At 43.6% G+C, this 17,531-nt stretch overlaps 2 protein-coding genes across 6 annotated transcripts in view; one reads left to right on the top strand and one right to left on the bottom strand.

Annotated features, from left to right (window-relative positions):
* Window positions 1–617: 617 nt before the first annotated feature.
* On the bottom strand, window positions 618–10,450 carry POLR2L (RNA polymerase II, I and III subunit L). Of its 2 annotated transcripts, none has more exons than XM_014569449.4 (3): window positions 10,317–10,450; window positions 8,884–8,991; window positions 618–1,065 (listed from the first exon to the last, which is right to left on the bottom strand). In XM_014569449.4, the coding sequence occupies exons 2-3, from the start codon at window positions 8,976–8,978 to the stop codon at window positions 957–959; spliced, it is 204 nt and encodes a 67-aa protein (XP_014424935.1). In that variant the 5' UTR covers window positions 8,979–8,991; window positions 10,317–10,450; the 3' UTR covers window positions 618–956. The 2 variants fall into 2 exon arrangements, with proteins under 2 accessions (XP_014424935.1, XP_014424934.1); XM_014569448.4 differs by lacking the exon at window positions 10,317–10,450 and adding an exon at window positions 10,060–10,205.
* Window positions 10,451–10,498: 48 nt separating this feature from the next.
* Window positions 10,499–17,531, top strand: part of TSPAN4 (tetraspanin 4) — a 708,227-nt gene continuing 701,194 nt past the window's right edge. For 2 of the 4 annotated variants that reach the window (XM_075928235.2, XM_075928234.2), the window contains exon 1: window positions 10,641–10,689. Coding sequence is in view for 1 of the 4 variants with exons in the window: in XM_075928231.2 (XP_075784346.1) it covers window positions 10,499–10,689 (191 nt within the window). In the remaining 3 variants the exon portion in view is untranslated. Of the gene's footprint in view, window positions 10,690–17,531 lie in introns of all 4 variants that reach the window. The other 2 variants (XM_075928231.2, XM_075928236.2) reach the window with 2 other exon arrangements.

Below are 17,531 nucleotides of genomic sequence, written 5' to 3'. Positions count from 1 at the left end.
AGCAAAGCAGTTAAGTACATATGTTACATTAAGATGTGATTAGTCAGACAAAGGTTGCTCAGCTCCTTGCAGGATCAAGGCCACAGCCCTCTGTGCTGCCAATACTAACATGCATATTCAACTTCACTTAAGCTGTTTCATTGGCTTTAGTGGGATAACTTACAAGTTAAGCATGGAAGTGCATCCATGATCAGGCTACCATGACTGCTTCATTTGTTTTTTCTAATCAACTTTCTAAACTAAATGAAGCATAGGTGCTCTCAAGCTAAGTTCCAGTGAAGGCCATTAGCCTCTTTCACTGTGGAAGGAAATACCAGATAGTGAGGAGGAATATCTGCTCTCACAAAATGGCCTCACTTCTTACATAGCACCTCACTTTACTTACTGTGTTGGAACTCAGAACTTCAGATCTAGACTCATCTATGTACACTAGCATGAGCAACTGCTCGAGAGAAGGAACAATTTTATTCTCAGCACTGAATGGTGTTTTAACTTTAACATCAGGAATAAGGAATTCAAATTGACTGTACACTAAAACCCTTTCCAGAAACTGGAATTGGACTGGGGAGAGAAAGAGGATACTTAAATACAATTCTGTAATCACAATACAACTTGACTACATTCCATAAAAATACTTTATTAAATACTTTTTCACTGGGAGAACATTTCTTAACAATACTGAAGCAAAGGGAAAAGAGGGAAGAAAGCTGCCTACTTTACTGTCAGGCTTAAAAACCCAACCCAACCCAACCAAGAAACAAAACAAAACAAAAACCCTAAGATGCTTCCTTAGAAGAGATTAGTGGGGAGCAGTATTATGGCTGGAAAGTGAAATCCTTCATTGGCTGCTGCATGGATGGTTTGCATCTCTCCAATTCCTAAAGAGTCCAGCTGGAGGCTTGCTAGTGGTGTTTTCTGGGCCATATGGCTGCAGTATGAAAGCTTCCACCCACTGCTTATTTCTCCAGAGGGGCATAATTCAAGAGCTTCTCAATCAGATCCACGTGGGCTAGCAGCATTCGGCGGCAACAGTACCTTTTCAATCCTAGGGCGTCCAGGGCATCCCTGACGGTGAACAAATTGAAAAAGCATTCCTTAGAACAGTAATAGTGAAAATTGTTCTAAGCAACATATTTAAGACCTTAACTGGAGTGACAAGAGAAACACATAGGTAGTTGGCAGCTTCTAGAGCTCCTGCTCAGTCCTGCACAAGTGTCTTTATTTCTATTAGCTAATGTTCTTTTCCAATGTTGCTGCTGAGCAGGACATATAGCTTAAGCCTGGCTCTGTCAGATTAATTCAACAATGGGGTTAAACCCTTTCTGTGCAACAGAAGTTAAATACATAGTCAAGCTGACATTGATATCTCCATCTTTTTCTTACAGGTGGTAAATATGACTCTACCTATTCCCACAGGTCACAATTAACTGCTTTTGGAAATCCAAAAGCTCTATGTATAGTTCAGAAAGAGTCTCTTCACTAAGACAGACAATGTCAAACAAAACCCTGGCAGCTGTATGCAAGCTTTTCCAGCCAGGAAACAAGTTTAGACTTCGTGGTTGTGAACATGACTTTTAAATAAGCCCATGCATCATGTTTAGGCCCCATTTACATTATTATAACTGAGGCTGTGTCTACACTACAAAGAAAAGTTGGAAAAAGATACGCAATTTGTGTATCTTTTCCCATTTTTCTTTCAGAAGAGGCTTTTCTGAAATTTGGCATGTCTACATGGTGCCAAATTTCAGAAAAGCCTCCTCTTATAGCACATCCCTTCTTCCTCGTACAATGAGGTTTACAGGGATGGTGAAAGAACGTGTCTGCTTTTCTGATTTTTTTTTTTGGAAAAGCAGATGCATTCTTTGGACGTGGCATAGCTTTTCTGAGATACCTCCAGTATCTTAAAAAAGAGCTGCAGTGTAGACATAGCCTGAGTAAGGAGACTTGGTTTTACCACTGTTGCAATGGGTAGCATAGACGAGGGATCTACTCAGATTTAAAAATTTAGATGGCCACAGACATTACCTTGGTAACAGGGATGCTGTTTTAGAACTTGTACTATGGTTAAGACACTTGAATGATGTAGATTAGTTTCCCAGCTCAAACAAGGTCAGTTTTCCCATCTGTAAAACTGGGTATAATATTGTCTAACTCAGATGTTTGAGCTGGGAGACTCATACTGCAAATAAGAAAGCTAAATGTTATCTAAAAGAACATGTACAGACAGGCCTGAAGCTATTTTTAATAGGTCACAAGTGTGAACTACCCCAGTTCATAAATTAGATGATATTGGTGAAGCAAATTTTCTAAAAATTTAAACATATGCAACTGCATGTGTGAACTGGGTAATAAAGCCAATGGCTCAAATTATACACTCTTAAAAATGCGGTTTGTTTTCCACTTTTAACCCACTCTTAAATTATGCTAAATGTAGTTAGAACAGGGGTGGGCAATAATTGATGGGGGGCCACTCCAAAATTTTGGCAAGTAGTCAAGGGCTGCACTTCTATGGAGGAGGTGTGCAGTCTGGGATGGAGGTTGGGTGCAGAAGGAAGCTTGGGGTAGGGAACTGGGATGCAAGAGGGGATGAGGGATCTGAGAGGGCATTTGGGTAAAGGAGGGGCTTGTGATCTGGGGCAGGGGTTTTGGGTACACGGTCTAGGAGGGGGTACTGGTGCAGGAGAGGATTTTGGCCTGGTGGAGGGGGTACAAGGTCTGGGAAGGAGTTGTGATCTGGGTGAAGCGGGTGCAGAGGGTTTGGGTGGTGATCTGGGGTGGGGAAATGGGGTGCAGGGTCAGGGAGGGGGTATGGGTGCAGGAGAGCATTCTGGCATGGGAGAGGGGTGCAGATGGGGGTGCAGGGTCTGGGAGGGAGTTGTGACCAGGAAGAAGGGGGGGAGGGAGAGCTACACAGGGTTTAGATGGTGGCCTGGGGCAGGTAGTCAGAAGGGGGGGAGAGAGAGGGTGGGATGTCAGAGACAGGCTCTGGCTCGGAGACATTTACCTAGGTGGCTCCCAGCCAGTAGCTCTGCAGAAACCTGAGGCAGACTGCTGCAGCCTGTTTCATATGGCTCTGCTCCAGGCATGGGGCAGGGGGAAAGGAGGTGGCTTTTCACACTGCCCCTGATGCTAGCAAAATTTCTCATCTCCTATTGGCTGGAAATGGGCCAATGGGAGCTAAGATTTTGCTGGGGGGACAGGGGTAGCATGCAGATTCTGTCCTCCCTCACCAGCCATCCAGAGTGGAAAGCAGCTGGTTTTTTAAAACTTGAGCTGCTCTAAGGGTTTTAGCAAGGTGGCCGAAGGCCATATCTGGCCCCCTGGCAGCCTCTTGCCCACCCCAAGTTAGAAGTTTGCCCACTACATGAGCCATATTCTATCCTCATTCACCATATACATCTCCCAGTAGATCAATCTGAACTTTATAGTCCCACACCATGGAACATAACTAAATGTAATTCAGTTTTCTTCAAAAACTCATTTGACATCCCCGAAATGTATGGACTGATTCATAGGACTATTAATCTATTAGACTTGCATTATTCAATGTTGCAATAATTCAGTGTTTATTCCCAAAATGAACTTAAAAACAAAATTGTGACACTGTACAGGAGATCGAATGGGAAGAGCTGCTGTTCATGAACTCTTAGGAATAACTGAAAGAAGTTCAGGAAGTTTTTACATTAACTGGATCTTAATAAAACGTTTGGGTGGATGCGATAAGCAGGGCTTGACAAATAATGTAATCTACTCGCCCCTACTCTACATTATTTGTCGAGCCATGCTTATCGCATCCAAACGTTTTATTAAGATCCAGTTAATGTAAAAACTTCCTGAACTTCTTTCAGTTATTCCTAAGAGTTCATGAACAGCAGCTCTTCCCATTCGATCTCCTGATCACCATCTACCCATGGCAAGTAGATTACAACCCGGAAGAGCCAGTGCAGACCCTGGTGATAAGGGTTAAATAATGTTCTCAGAATCAGAAGATCCAGAAATTTTTCTAATCTAGTCCTTCCACCTGTTGACATAGGATTGCTCCTACAGTTTTGTTAGTGGTTTATCCAATTTATTTTAAGAGTGGGGCTTCAACAGCAAGTAGAATATTTTCTAGTGCAAAACAAGCATGTGCAGAAAGTTATCCTTCAAGTTCTACATGAGAGTTTCTATAGTAAATCCTTTTTTTTTTGTAAGAAGGGCAAAGGAAATATGATTTTTATGACTAATGCCCCACACTGCATCTTCATATTTTTACAAAGCAGAACACTTTTCAAATAAGAATTTGTCTGAGAAGTTCCTCTAGAAAATTCTGACCTTAAGTCGTACTGTTCTGACACAGCTGCAGAATACAAGAATGAGCTACAAAATTAGAAATCCTATACATGTGTAGTTTAAGCTAAATCAATACTCAGAAGCACCCATTTCCTCTCTTCTCCAATCTTCCAGGAGCTTGTGCTTATAAGGAAGAAAAAAATGTTTAGTGAGACACAGCAGTTTCTGCCACTAACCCTGCTTTGAAACCTCAGATTTCTCCATTTTTTAAACTCATTTCTAAAGTTACAGTAAGTGCTTTTAGTTGCATCTGATACATTTATCTGCCCAGACAGCTGTCAGAAAGCTGCATGCCATTACCTAAAACTGTATGCAGTTTCATTGCAGGTGGCAGAATAGAGAGGATCATGCAGAAACTCTCCTCGCCTTAGGGGACAAAGGAATGTACACAATGTAATAGTATGAAAAAATCAATGTGTGACTCTAGGACATACTGTTTCTGACTGCATATATCAGGCAAACACAATATGTGAGCTTCACTGTAACTTTAAAGCTATGTCTACACTACAGCTTGTCAGTACAATGTATATCACTCAGAAGTAAGAATAAACTACTTTCCTTGTGTCATAACTTATACCGACATAACAGCTGGAATGGACAGAGCTATGGCAGCATGAGAGCTCCTACTGTTGCTCATGGAGGCTGAAGTAGTTAAGCTGATGGGTCTCCTGCTGGCTTAGAGCAGTTATATTAGAGAGCTTACAGTGGCACAATTGCATAGGTGCAGCTTCACCACAGTAAGCTCCTTAGTGTAGCTATAACCCATGTTCTGATACTACAATGCTGTAACTCCATAAAGTTAAATTGCTACTGATTTACACTTGTGAGACCAGAACCAGTCCACAGTGTATCTAACAATCCCATCAGGTCTCAAACATACATTTCTGCCACATTCATATAATTCATCATGATTTTGGCATTCCTGTAAGTAAAGTAGCTTAAACTAAAGACTGCAAACAATACACACACTCAGGGATATTAAAATGGTTAACCAGTTAAATGATATATTTTTTTAGAGGAGTGCTATTGGTAGTGGAAAAGGTTCAGAAAAGGCCAACAAAAATGATTAGGGGTTTGGAACAGGTCCCATATGAAGATAGATTAGAGACTTGGACTTTTCAGCTCAGAAAAGAGGAGACTAAGAGAGGATATGATAGAGGTCTATAAAATCATGACTGGAGTGGAAAAAGTGAATAAGGAAAAGTTATTACTTATTCCCACAATATAAGAACTAGGGATCACCAAATGAAATTAATAGGCAGCAGGTTTAAAACAAACAAAAGGAATTTTTCCTTTACTCAGCGCACAGTCAACCTGTGGAACTCCTTGCCAAAGGATATGGTGAAGGCTAGGACTTTAATAGGGTTCAAAAAAGAGCTAGATAGATTCATGGAGGTTAGGTCTATCCATGGCTATTAGCCAGGATGAGTAGGAATGGTGTCCCTAGCCTCTGTTTCTCTGTAGGTGGGTGACAGAAGAGGGATCACGTGAAGATTCCCTGTTTTCCCTCCCTCTGGGGCAACTGGTATTGGCCACGGTCAGCAGACAGGATACTGGGAGGGATGGACCATTCATCTGACCTAGTATGCCTTGGCCCCACCATGGCTGAGAAATACTTCTGCCCAGGCCCTCCAAGGCCAGGGCTGCTTCAGTCTGGCAAGGTGGCAACCACCAGAGATAACTAGTAAAGGCCGGTTAACTGGTAAGCATACTGTTGCTTACTGGTTAACATTCCTAAATACAGTATCTAAGAACTGAATGGTAGTTAGCAAATTGCCATAAAAAACAATCAAGATAAATAGCTATTAAAACAAGCATTCTAAAAAAGAGTTCATGGAATCCTGCTCTGTTACTACAAGCTATGTGATGAAGCTACAGCACAAATTGCCATAATTTCCTTCTTGGATCTTCAGTACCTGAGTTCAACAAGATCTTTCTGGAAGGGCACCTATAAGCAGACTAGCAGTGGGATTTAGGAAAAATACTGACTGGGTCTCACTGCACATTTATCTAACACAACTGACAAATGAGAAATAAAATCTCAGTTGCAAGATAAGTCTTTTCTACAGCCTTGGCAAGAAGCTTTGAAGAGGCTAAAGGGGGTGGATTATGAATTCCCATGTGTTTAAAGACTAGGCAAGGAAAGCTTTTAGGGTTTTTTTATAAACCCAATCTCAGCTTCATAGTCTGTCTGGGGCTTAAGACTCCCATCTTTACCAAACCTCATAGAAAAGCTGGATTTGTTAGAAGCTGCCTTAAAGGAAAACAGACTATGCAGAACAAACACTGAAAGTAGCAATACATAATGGTCAAATGCACAATGAAGTATTTTTTTGTATTATCTGTCAATTGTACATAACAGTTGGCAAAATAAACAATTTGTGATTTATTTTTAAATGACTTATGAAAGCTTATTTTTAGTGCACACTTAGAATCTGTCTGCAACACAATTGAGTTTTATAGTGAGACTTGAGAGAAGTCTCTTTCAAATTACAGGATAATTCCAGCTCTTGGGAAGCTCTAAGTAGAAATTGTTAAATGTGGAGTAGCATTATGGTTATCAACCATATATTGAGGGACAGTTCTGTGATTAATCATTTTATTTGAAGGATATGGCATACTCCCAAAAAAGCCTCTTTAAACTTTCAAAGATGACAAGCAGTTTTGGGAGTCCAACCTGAGACACCTTATAGGTACGTGATTTTCAGAAACTGTGTGCTCCAGCATACAGCTCAAGTGGACAGTAGAGATGTAAAATCCTGTTTGATCAGTTAAATAGTTAAACCTAACATTTAACCAGCTAACCAATTAAGCAGGATCCCAGGCCACTGCTGGTGCCTGCCCTGGCCAGCTGTGCTGTGGACTGAGCAGGGCTGGAGCAGCTGCTCCCAGGTGCTGGTTAACTGTTACCCAGTAAGGATGATACTTACTGGGTGACAAGTTACCCAGTTAACCGATTATTTAACATCCCTACTAAAGATGTGAATGGGTAACTGAATAGTGGATTAACCTTATGAATTCTTATCAGCTATTTGACTATTCCATAGTCTCCAGGGGGGAGACAGCCAGTGAGCCCCCTACCACTCCGTACTGCTGCCTCTGTATCAGAGGCAACAGAGTGGGATGGCAACAGCTTTTTCCCCCCTATCTGTGTGGTTGAAGGAATGTGGTGTAGGCTTTATGGTGAAGTCTCCATGTTAGCTCTCCCTTCAGGGCAGACAGGGTAGTTTTTTCTAAATTGTTGAACACTTACTAACTTTCATAAGACGTGAGTGCCCAGTATCCCTGGGGGGTAAAAAAAAAAAAAAAAGATTAAAAAAAATTAAAAAAAAAAAAATCAAGCATTTGGTGCCCTTGTTCACTTTACAGACAAGATGTAGAGCTAGTAAAAAGTCCTATATTTAGGAGACAGGGTAAAGCAAACTAAACCCTGTGAATAGTTACATACATAACTGTATCAGAGGGGTAGCCATGTTAATCTGGATCTGCAAAAGCGACGAGGAGTCCTGTGGCACCTTATCAACTAACAGATGTATTGGAGCATAAGCTTTCGTGGGCAAAGACCCACTTCCTCAGATGCATGCGGTAGAAATTTCCAGAGGCAGGTATAAATATGCAGGCCAGAATAAGACTAGAGATAACGAGGTTAATTCAGTCAAGGAGCGTGAGGCCCACTTCTAGCAGTTGATGTGGAGATGTGAACACCACATCAGCTGCTAGAAGTGGGCCTCACGCTCCTTGACTGAATTAACCTCGTTATCTCTAGTCTTATTCTGGCCTGCATATTTATACTTGCCTCTGGAAATTTCTATCGCATGCATCTGAGGAAGTGGGTCTTGGCCCGCGAAAGCTTATGCTCCAATACATCTGTTAGTTGATAAGGTGCCACAGGACTCCTTGTCACTTATACATAAATTTAGGTGCTACCCCAATAAAGTCAATGCATAAGCACTGAGGGCCTGTCTACAAAATTAGGTCAACCTACAGCCACCACAGCAATTAAATCTGATATCACTGATCATGCTACCTTCTTCCTACCAGTGGGGCACCGACAGCACAATTGAGTGGCACCTGTATTCCTGGGGCTTGAGGTCAATTTCATAGCAGAAAGCTTACCAGTAGTGAAATGGACATTCTTGTCCGTTTTATGGCTGCTGTTATTTCATGCCCTCTCCAGCTCTGACTATCAATACCAGGGCAGGAGGCTCAAGGTATGAGCCCGGTGCCCAGCTGAATGTGCAGGAAGTGTGGGGTAGCATCAAAATGGTGCCTGACTGACATGACAGCTCAGGCTGTTAGCACTGGGGCTTGGTCTCCAGTGTCTACACAGATACGGTGCTACTTAAGCACCTAAGCACCATGTCTCTCACAAACATGGAGTTATTAAGTTGATGTAGTGGGTGATTTACAGCAGCAGAAGCATCACTGCAGTGTAGACAAAGACAGTTAGGTCAACATAAGACACCTTATGTCACTCTACTTCCCTAGCATAGACCAGGTCTCAGTAACTGTTTGCAAGATCAGGGCCAAGGACCATAAAGAAATACTTACCCTTCTGTATATTCTGCTTGGAGAAGGCCAAGATATGCTTCCCACTTATTTCCAACTATTTTGCCACAAGTGAAGCATCTGACGGGAATAATCATTTTCTTGCAGTGACTGTCAAAACATTAACCAAACAACACGGTTACCACTTACATTTACATCTTGGAATGCATTTGATGTATCTGTAAAATATCATTATGTAAGTTTTTCACACTGGGCAAAAGGGAGGTGGGAATTTCAAGAGTACAACACAGCTGAAAGGGTCAGTTCAAGCACCCAAGTATAAACAGTCCTGTTTATTTTAATCACACTCCTGGATTGTTAACCTCATATAAGAGCATCTATGCATTAGTCTTTCAGTTCAGACACCGATAGTTAAAGGCTATGGCAAGTTTCAGTTCAAACAATTTTAACAAAATCCTCTGATGCTTTGCCCACACTTAACAGAGTGAATAGAGAACAGGCATTACAGACCTAAGTAGTTAGGGTGGTGAAAGGCAGGGTGCACTCTCATTCCTCGTTTGTATGCACCTACACAGCACAGTGAAAGGCTTGGGCAGCTCTCCATTGCTAGAGCCTTTCCCTCCAATAGTGAATGGTAAACTTGCTAAGAGACCCATGTAGGTAGGACTCTTGGGTCACCTAGAGAGCCTAGGTAAGATCTTTGACTTGTTTAAGCAGAGCATAGGCACCTATGTGCTACAGGCTGCCCTGTCAGTCCAACCTGGATTAGAAGTTGAGAAACAAGGGGGCAGTAGCTGAGTGGATCAAGTGCCATATCCAAGCAGCGTTTTGCAGGCAAGGCGGGGAGGGGAGGCAGCTGCTCCTGGCTGGTTTGTTCAGAGTAGGGATGTAAAATCCCATTTAAATCAGCTAACCGGTCAGATGTCACATTTAACCGATTAGCCCGGATTCCCCCTGCCAAGAAGGGCACGAGCAGCCCCCACCCACTGCTCCAGCCCAGCCGGGCCGGGCCAAGCCAAGCCCGCGGCGGCGGGGGAAAGGAGGGGGGAGGGAGCGTGCCAGGCAGCTGTTAGCCAGTTGCATCTCCAGTCAGAGCAGGCACAAGAGGCGGCGCCGGGTTTCAGGATTTTCAGCGAGACCCCCCCCCCCCGGGTCCCTGAACTCCGCACCGCTTCCTCACGGGCCCTGGGCTCGCGGGAGCCGCGCGCTCACACGCACCCACGCTGCGCTGGCCAGGGGCCATTTCGCCACGCGCCGGGAGCTCACGCGCGCGCGCAGCAGCCGGACACTCGAGGCTCCCGGGAAGACCGTTGTGGCGCGCGCGAAGCCAGAGACCGGGGGGACGCCAGTCCCGGGGGTGTCTCTAAGGCCGGAGCGCGGGTCGTTCCCAAGAAGGTTGAGGGCCCCGGGTAGTGGGGCCCCTCAGGGGAGGGGGCCCGCGGAGCTGGTGGTTGGGTCTATCGCTGTCCCGTTACCTCAGCAGGCCGCGCGCCGCGTCCGGGAAGTGCACTCCAACTGCAGCAGACTTGCCCCTCTGCCGGCGATACCACTCCTCCCTATTTGGTGGGGGGGTGTTCCGTACCCAGGACGCAACAGTGCCACCGGAGATGATAGCGGCCGACCTACGGCCTAGCGCGTTCAGTTCCCCGGCTTCGGGATGGTACGTCCCAACTCGACGGCGTCTCCCTTGGCCCAAGATAGTCTCGTTCGGGGAGCGTTCGCGATTCGCGTGCGCGGCTGCGGCGCTGAGTGGCAGCTGGCGCTCTCGGAGTGTTCAGCAGCCTCCGCAGTAGCTGGAGCAGCGGAGCCCAGAGGCTGGCGGCAGCTGCGGCAGCGGCGCAGTGTCAGGTATCGCTCTTCCTTTCTTATGCTTCTCGTGCGCTCTCCGCAGCGGGCGGACACTTGTTGCTCGGGCTTTAGTAAAGGGACTGAGAAGAAGTAAGGTCCCCCTCCCCAGCTAGTGCTTGGGTTTGTGCATGAGTGGAAAGTGCAACTGGTGGCTGCAGCTCGGCACCAAGTTGTGCGCCTGGTGGTGGGGCAGCAGGGAGGCGAGGGAGAGCTGGAGAGGGGCTTCTCCCGGGTCCTTCAGGGGATTCACCAGCCTCTGCTGTTTCAGGGCGGGGAGAGGTAGGACAAGACGCGGGGTGTTTCTGGGTACCGCTCGCTGTGGGATGCCTTTGTCCCTAGGGCTCGGGAGTGATTTGCGAAGAGATGCTCCCAAGGCGGCTTGCAAACAGTGATGACACGCTAAGAATTAAAAACAAAAACCCCGCAACCAACCAAACAACAAACCCCACAGAGTGCAACGTGGAGAGACTTAAAAAACACAGACAGCCACACAAAAACTGCCCTTGGAAATTAATCCAGCCTGGTTTCACAATGCTGCCTAAGACTTTATTAATACCGTGCTTTCGTTTCCTAAGGGAAGGAGTCTCTATCCAAGCCAGATTTTATAGAGCTGATATTTGATGCCCCCCAAAACCCTTATTTTGTACAAATACAGATCTTTCAAGAGGAAGTAACCATCCCAAAGGTAACCGGAGGTGTGCCCCAGGGCACCCTACTGTTGCAGAGAGGGAAGTCTGATGTGCTACTTTACATTTCAATAATTTTTGTATTAAATGTGAAGTTTCTGAATTTGGTCACCTACAAATAATTGTGGAGGCATTTGTATAAAAAAGGCATATATTCTGCCAATTTTAAAGCGGACATCAATTGTTGATAGCAAGCAAATGGGGTTAGTGGTTACTAATAATATGTAAAAGTTTTAAATTAGAAATTATTTAAAAAATCCAAGTTACTTGTCACTGTGTACAGTTTATCCTTCTCTCAGCTTGACTGAAGCAAATCAGTGTGGATTGTTTTACTCTTGTTTATTGTCATTTTCACTTCCATGTTGTTAGTGGTGCATTTTTAATCCTGGAGGGGGATGTTTACTGGTTCAAAACAACCGTTTTAATTGAAAGGGAAACAAAATAGGGAGAGTTATAATTATTTTAGTTCAGTAAGAGAGTTCACTTTTACATAATCTAAATTAGAGCCAATTAAACTTGAAAATGGCCCTATAAGGGACAGATGTTAATGTGACTCATGTTGTTAATATAAATTTAAAAGACAATGTGTGGCCAAAGCAAGAACGTTCTAATTTAACACTGGCACACACCATTCTTGGCCCATTTCCTTGTGCCTAGGCAATAGAACTCCATCATGCACTGTTAGGAAGCATCTGCAATATCTAGGGAAAAGGACAGGGAAAGAAAGGGTCATGCCCCACTGAGAAGGAGTTGCAGGGCTGGGTAGACAAGGTGAAAAACGATCACGCTGTGTACACCAAAACTTAAGAGGCTTTTGGTAATGTGTTTTTGTTGTGCTTAGAGAATGCAAGCAGGTATAGTTGCTACCTGCTTTGAGGGCACATTCTTCTGTTTTGGGTAGGAAGGTTGTGGGATAGAGAATCAGTGTGAATATTGATCATTTTTACTGCTCACTTGTGTTACAACATTAACATTATGCTAATTTTCTTTATTTGAAGTGGTAATTTTCTGAAGTTATCTGAGATTTAATACAAAGCATAGTGTGGTCCCATTACTGCCCAGCATATAAATAATTGTCTTAATGCTCAGCTTATGTTAATACATCTTTCGTGACTCTTTTTTAAATACATGGATTATTGACCCAATACACACAAACTCTGGACTGAATCTGAACTGTAGAAGAGCAAATACTTCCATTATAACAAATGGGTTTTGGGATTGTTTATAAGTGGTTTTACAATTCTAAGCACTAACAAACAGACTATTATTTTGCAATCCCAGGAACAATAATTATCTTCAATAAGATAACGGAACAGAATGAATTGACTTGGCATCAATGCGAACTGCTGCCAGCCATAGATTCTTAGGCCAATGAGAACTGTTTGCATGTTTATTGTATATTTTTCTCCTTTGATTTTGTGTCTGTGGTGAATTTAGAGATTGTGATTTGATACCTTTTTAGGACTGGGGCTCTACAGAAATTCTCTCGCAGAACTGTGAAGTGTATTTGCAGGCAGAAAGTAGGGAGGGAGAGTGAGAGGGGAGGTACTGGGTTTTCGTGGCAGAGTGGCAACACTACAGGTAAGTCCAGGCTTTGCCTATAAGTTGTGGTAATTTTAAGGAAGACAAAACTGAATTTGACAGCAACTTTGAGTTAATTCTCAGCTGCTGCATCATAACATAAGAATGGCCATACTGGGTCAAATCAAAGGTCCATCCAGCCTAGTACCCTGTCTGCCAACAGTGGCCAAAGCCAGGTGTCCCAGAGGGAGTGAATCGAACAGGTAATGATCAAACAATCTCTCTCCTGCCATCCATCTCCACCCTCTGACAAACAGAGGCTAGGGACACCATTCCTTATCCATACTGGCTAATAGCCATTTATGGACTTAACCTCCATGAATTTATCTAGTTCTCTTTTAAACCTTGTTATAGTCCTAACCTTCACAACCTCCTCAGGCAAGGAGTCCCACAGATTGACTATGCGCTGTGTGAATAAGAACTCCTCATGTGCATCTTCATCAAGAAAACAGCACTGTGCTCTTGCCATAGTGTTACTTTTAACATTAGAGGTGTCCTGTGTGTACAGCCTACCCTGGCTGTGTGATGGGCTTAATGATCTAATACATCTCTTATGTCTCTAATGACTTTGATCCTATGAAATTTAAGTATTGTTGTTTTCTGTGAACCATATAGACTGCTACATTTGAGAACACTTTATGCAGAACGTTGCATGTCCTTTGTTTTCCTGAGTGTATTTGCCTGCCAACCCACAACGGGCTGTTTAAAAGATTTGTGTGTTGTGTTTTAAGTAGCAGAGTCAGTAAGGTATTAATCTTGGCACATTTTTATTAGGGTGATTCTTTGCTACCTTATTGGGTGGAATTCCCCATTTCCAGCACCTCTAATCTTAAGTGTTTTATAGGTTCTAATACCAAACCGTACTCTTTGGTGCTAAATTGAATTGGGTCTTCCACATAAATATCTCCTTTTGCAAATACTGGAGTTCTTTATGCTCCTAGAAGTGTGTGGTTACATCTCACGCCAAGAAGTTTTCACGCTCTCCCATTCTCCAGGTCTCCTACTACTATCAGTAAGTGGCACTCCCCAGATCTTTGTGGCTTTGGACTGTTATTGGAGGTTGTAGGATGCAATATCAATTGTAGATGAGCCTCTTAAGTTCATTGTTCGGGAGCACTCTGGCAGGGTCACTAGTAGTGAACCATATGAAGCAACAGGTTCAGGGATTCTGCATGAGGTTCTGACTGGCTAAGTTACTTCTTTGAGGAGTAAAGAAGTGTGATGCCAACCCCCTCCAAAAATGTGTGTGTGGGGTATATCCTAAAGCAGACTGCCCATTGTGCTGCTTTGTTGTGAAACTGCAGACATATGTATAACCTGCCCTCTGACATATGCATTACATTTCTTAGTTACATTTAGATTATCTTTGCTGTTGGCATAGCTTTCAAAGGCTACTGGTGTTTGCTTTGCCACTAACACTCTTGGGGTTAAACACACCTTGAGGACTTTGGAGGGAGGCGGACCTGCAAAGTACAGCTGGGCTGAGGTATAAAATACTATAGCAATGACCCATTATATCCTACATGTTTGTTTAAAAGGCAGATGTTCCTTTCTACTCTTTCCTGTAAAGCACTTTCTGTGGAATATTGCAGTCTGCTGCTCGTTGCCCAGGCCACCTTTGCTTATCCAATGAGAGGATTAAAGAATATTCAGCCAATTAAGAGACCTGCATGCACACTCCCTAAAGTGGTTTATAATGTGTTGAGGGCAAGTGAATTTCTGCATCTAGCCATGTTGAAAAGCTGTGTCTTCTGTGACCTTCTCCTTTTGTAGTTTGTACTGCAGGATGGTGGCTTAATATATGCCTGCTCCTCCTGCTGGCAAAGTTCAGAAACTGAAGGCATGTGTCTGAAGGCTTTCTTTTCATAATCCCTTGGGGGGGATGAGGGGAGAGTGTGTGTGTGTGTGAGATTGTACTCTCTGGCATGTAGGAACTGATTTGCTGCTGCCTTGCATATTGTGTGAACATTTACACCTGTGCAGTGAGAGTGTATTTCTGAATTGACATTGACTTAACATGGGGTAAATGACCATAAAAGATGTAGAGTCATGGCGTATGCCGCCTTTTGTACCTGATTTGACCAGGTGTGAGAAACTCAGATTGTATCTCCATCACAGCCTACACTTGGTAAAATGCAAAAGAATTCTTTTTGGTAAGTGTTCCTTTGACATTGTAGACCAGGTAGTCTTGACTGGCACCCTTTTAAAAATCTGGGGATATGTGGCCCTTTGTCCAGTTAGAAGCAGAAGGTGGACTTTTTCTGCTTCCTTCCTTAGTCATTCAGGGTGTATCTAGACTACATGGCTTCATCGACGGAGCCATGTAGACGAGTTTACTCGGCAAAGGGAAATGAAGCGGCGATTTAAATAATCGCCGCTTCATTTACATAAAAATGGCCACTGCGCTGTGCCGACAAACAGCTGATTGGCACAGTGCGGCAGCCATTTTTATGTAAACGAAGCAGCGATTATTTAAATCGCCGCTTCATTTCCCTTTGCCGAGTAAACTCATCTACATGGCTCCGTCGACGGAGCCATGTAGTCTAGACACACCCTCAGAGAAGAAATACCTTTATCAAGGTACTCCACCCATTACTGGGAGTGTTGCTTCATCAGAAGTGTCCATCTGATGCCTTAAATACTGGTGGTATCCACTCAGTGCTATGCTAATGATCCTTAAGTGAATCAAGGAGAGTGAAAAATCTTAATGGAAAAGCATGTGAATTTCAGGGATCAGAGGGAATGGGAAGATTTCATGGATCAGAAGTTGGGGGTGGCAGAGTGGTTGGGCGGAGGGAGGGAAGGGGAGGGGGAAGGAATTTCTGGCTGCTTCTCTCACTCTCTCACCTCAAAATCTCTTGTCCACAAAGGATTTGTCTTCAGTTTTTACTGGTCCTCAAGTACCGCTCAGTAGTGCCTCTCACTCACTGATATTCCATCCAAGCAGGAATGGATGTGACTTCTTCTGGAACTAATTAGCACTGCTTTGGAAGGGGACAGAAGAGTTGTCACACAGTAACACTCCTCTCTCCTTCACTTAATTCCTCGCCCAGAAGAGGAGTGTACTGTGTTTTTTTTTTCTCTTCCTCCTAAGCACTTCACTCTCTCCTGGTTAAGGGTGCTGAGCTGGAATCTTGACTGGCTGCCCTTTAAATCAACAGCTGAGTGGGAAACTTGTCCTTTTTACCCTCACTTGATGTACCTTCTGCATCTGACAATGGAGAGGTGGCAAAAGGTCAGAAAAAAGGCAGGGCCGATGATAGGAGAAATGAATTGTCTTCTCTGCGTTGTTTAACAGCTCTGTCAGGCCCCCATGTGCTGTTTAATAGTTGTCAGGCCCTTGGATTTAGTGAAATAAATTCAGAAGCTGCTGAACCCATGGAAATGAAGGGAAATATGTCCCTAAGCTAGGAAATGTAACTGCAGATTTCACAGTAATACAGACAAGCCTGATATTGCTGATTTCATTAAAAGCGACATTCGCAGCTTCAAAGCAGGCTTTAATACTTAGTGTATTTTTTAAAAATATGTTGACCTTATCTGGTAAGCCTGTAATATTTGTTGCAATGAAGAGCAGCTGCTGAATAAATAAGTATATAATATCCATTGCCAATTCTGAAAGCTGTGCCGAGACCTCGACTTGTTTGAAGTGGGGCTGCTATTAGAGGCAGGTGGCAGGCTGTTTATTCTACACCTTGTTAATTGCTTGTTTTCCCCAGTGTAATTGGCTTCCTAATGGGGGCAGAATGAACTCAGTTTTGCACACATAGACTTCATTAGTGATGACCGATGGAAAGGATTCAAAGAGTTGCTTTCTGTTATAATGTCTTTTCACAGAAAAATATGTTAAAAATAGCAGATGTTTCTTAAAATCTCCAGTTTTAGGAATATAAAACGTGATAGTCCCACAAACACATCCCAAATGCAAATATTTCACCATAATGCTATGTAAAACATTGTGCTGGATGTAAAGTTTGGTCTATTAATCGTGTAACGTGTGGTCTGTGGCCTGTTTGTTTGCACCCCACGGTGTGGTTTGGGTTTACGCGGGGCTCAACACACGGCCCGTGGGTGGGATCCTTTGAACATGGCCTCCATTGGGAACACACTGCACGATGGTGAGTCAATATAATGGGCTTCTCTTGATACATGTTTTAGTAGTTAAATTTCTGGATTGTCATTGTTCATTAAAAGTGCTGTCATATGGGCAGAAATCGGGTAAATATTGCATTTTGATAATATCAGCAGAACTGACTTGAATGGGCCTGAGTGTTGTGTAGTCTTGCCTTAATCTTTGTATTCATGCCCGTCAGTGTGAAAGAATCATGGAGGGGATCCTCAAGGAATCCATTTTGAAGCACTTGGAAGAGGGGAAGGTGATCAGGAATAGTTAGCATGGATTCATGAAGGGCAAGTTGTGCCTGACCAATCTAATTAGCTGCTATGATGAGGTAACTGGCTCTGTGGATATGGGAAAGTCAGTGGATGTGATATACCTTGACTTTAGCAACGCTTTTGATATGATTTCCCACAATATTCTTACCAGCAAGTTAAGGGAATGTGGATTGGATAAAT

The sequence above is a fragment of the Pelodiscus sinensis genome, chromosome 5, assembly GCF_052426305.1.
Source record: "Pelodiscus sinensis isolate ZL-2025 chromosome 5, ASM5242630v1, whole genome shotgun sequence".
NCBI lineage: Eukaryota > Metazoa > Chordata > Testudines > Trionychidae > Pelodiscus > Pelodiscus sinensis.
This window is presented reverse-complemented; position numbering and strand designations above follow the sequence as displayed.

Excerpts from the sequence above, each read along its gene's own strand:
- POLR2L (XM_014569449.4), bottom strand. The coding sequence starts at position 8,978 with ATGATTATTCCCGTCAGATGCTTCACTTGTGGCAAAATAGTTGGAAAT. Across the intron at positions 1,066-8,883 it reads CAAGCAGAATATACAGAAGG|GGATGCCCTGGACGCCCTAG; the intron begins GTAAGTATTTCT and ends GTTCACCGTCAG.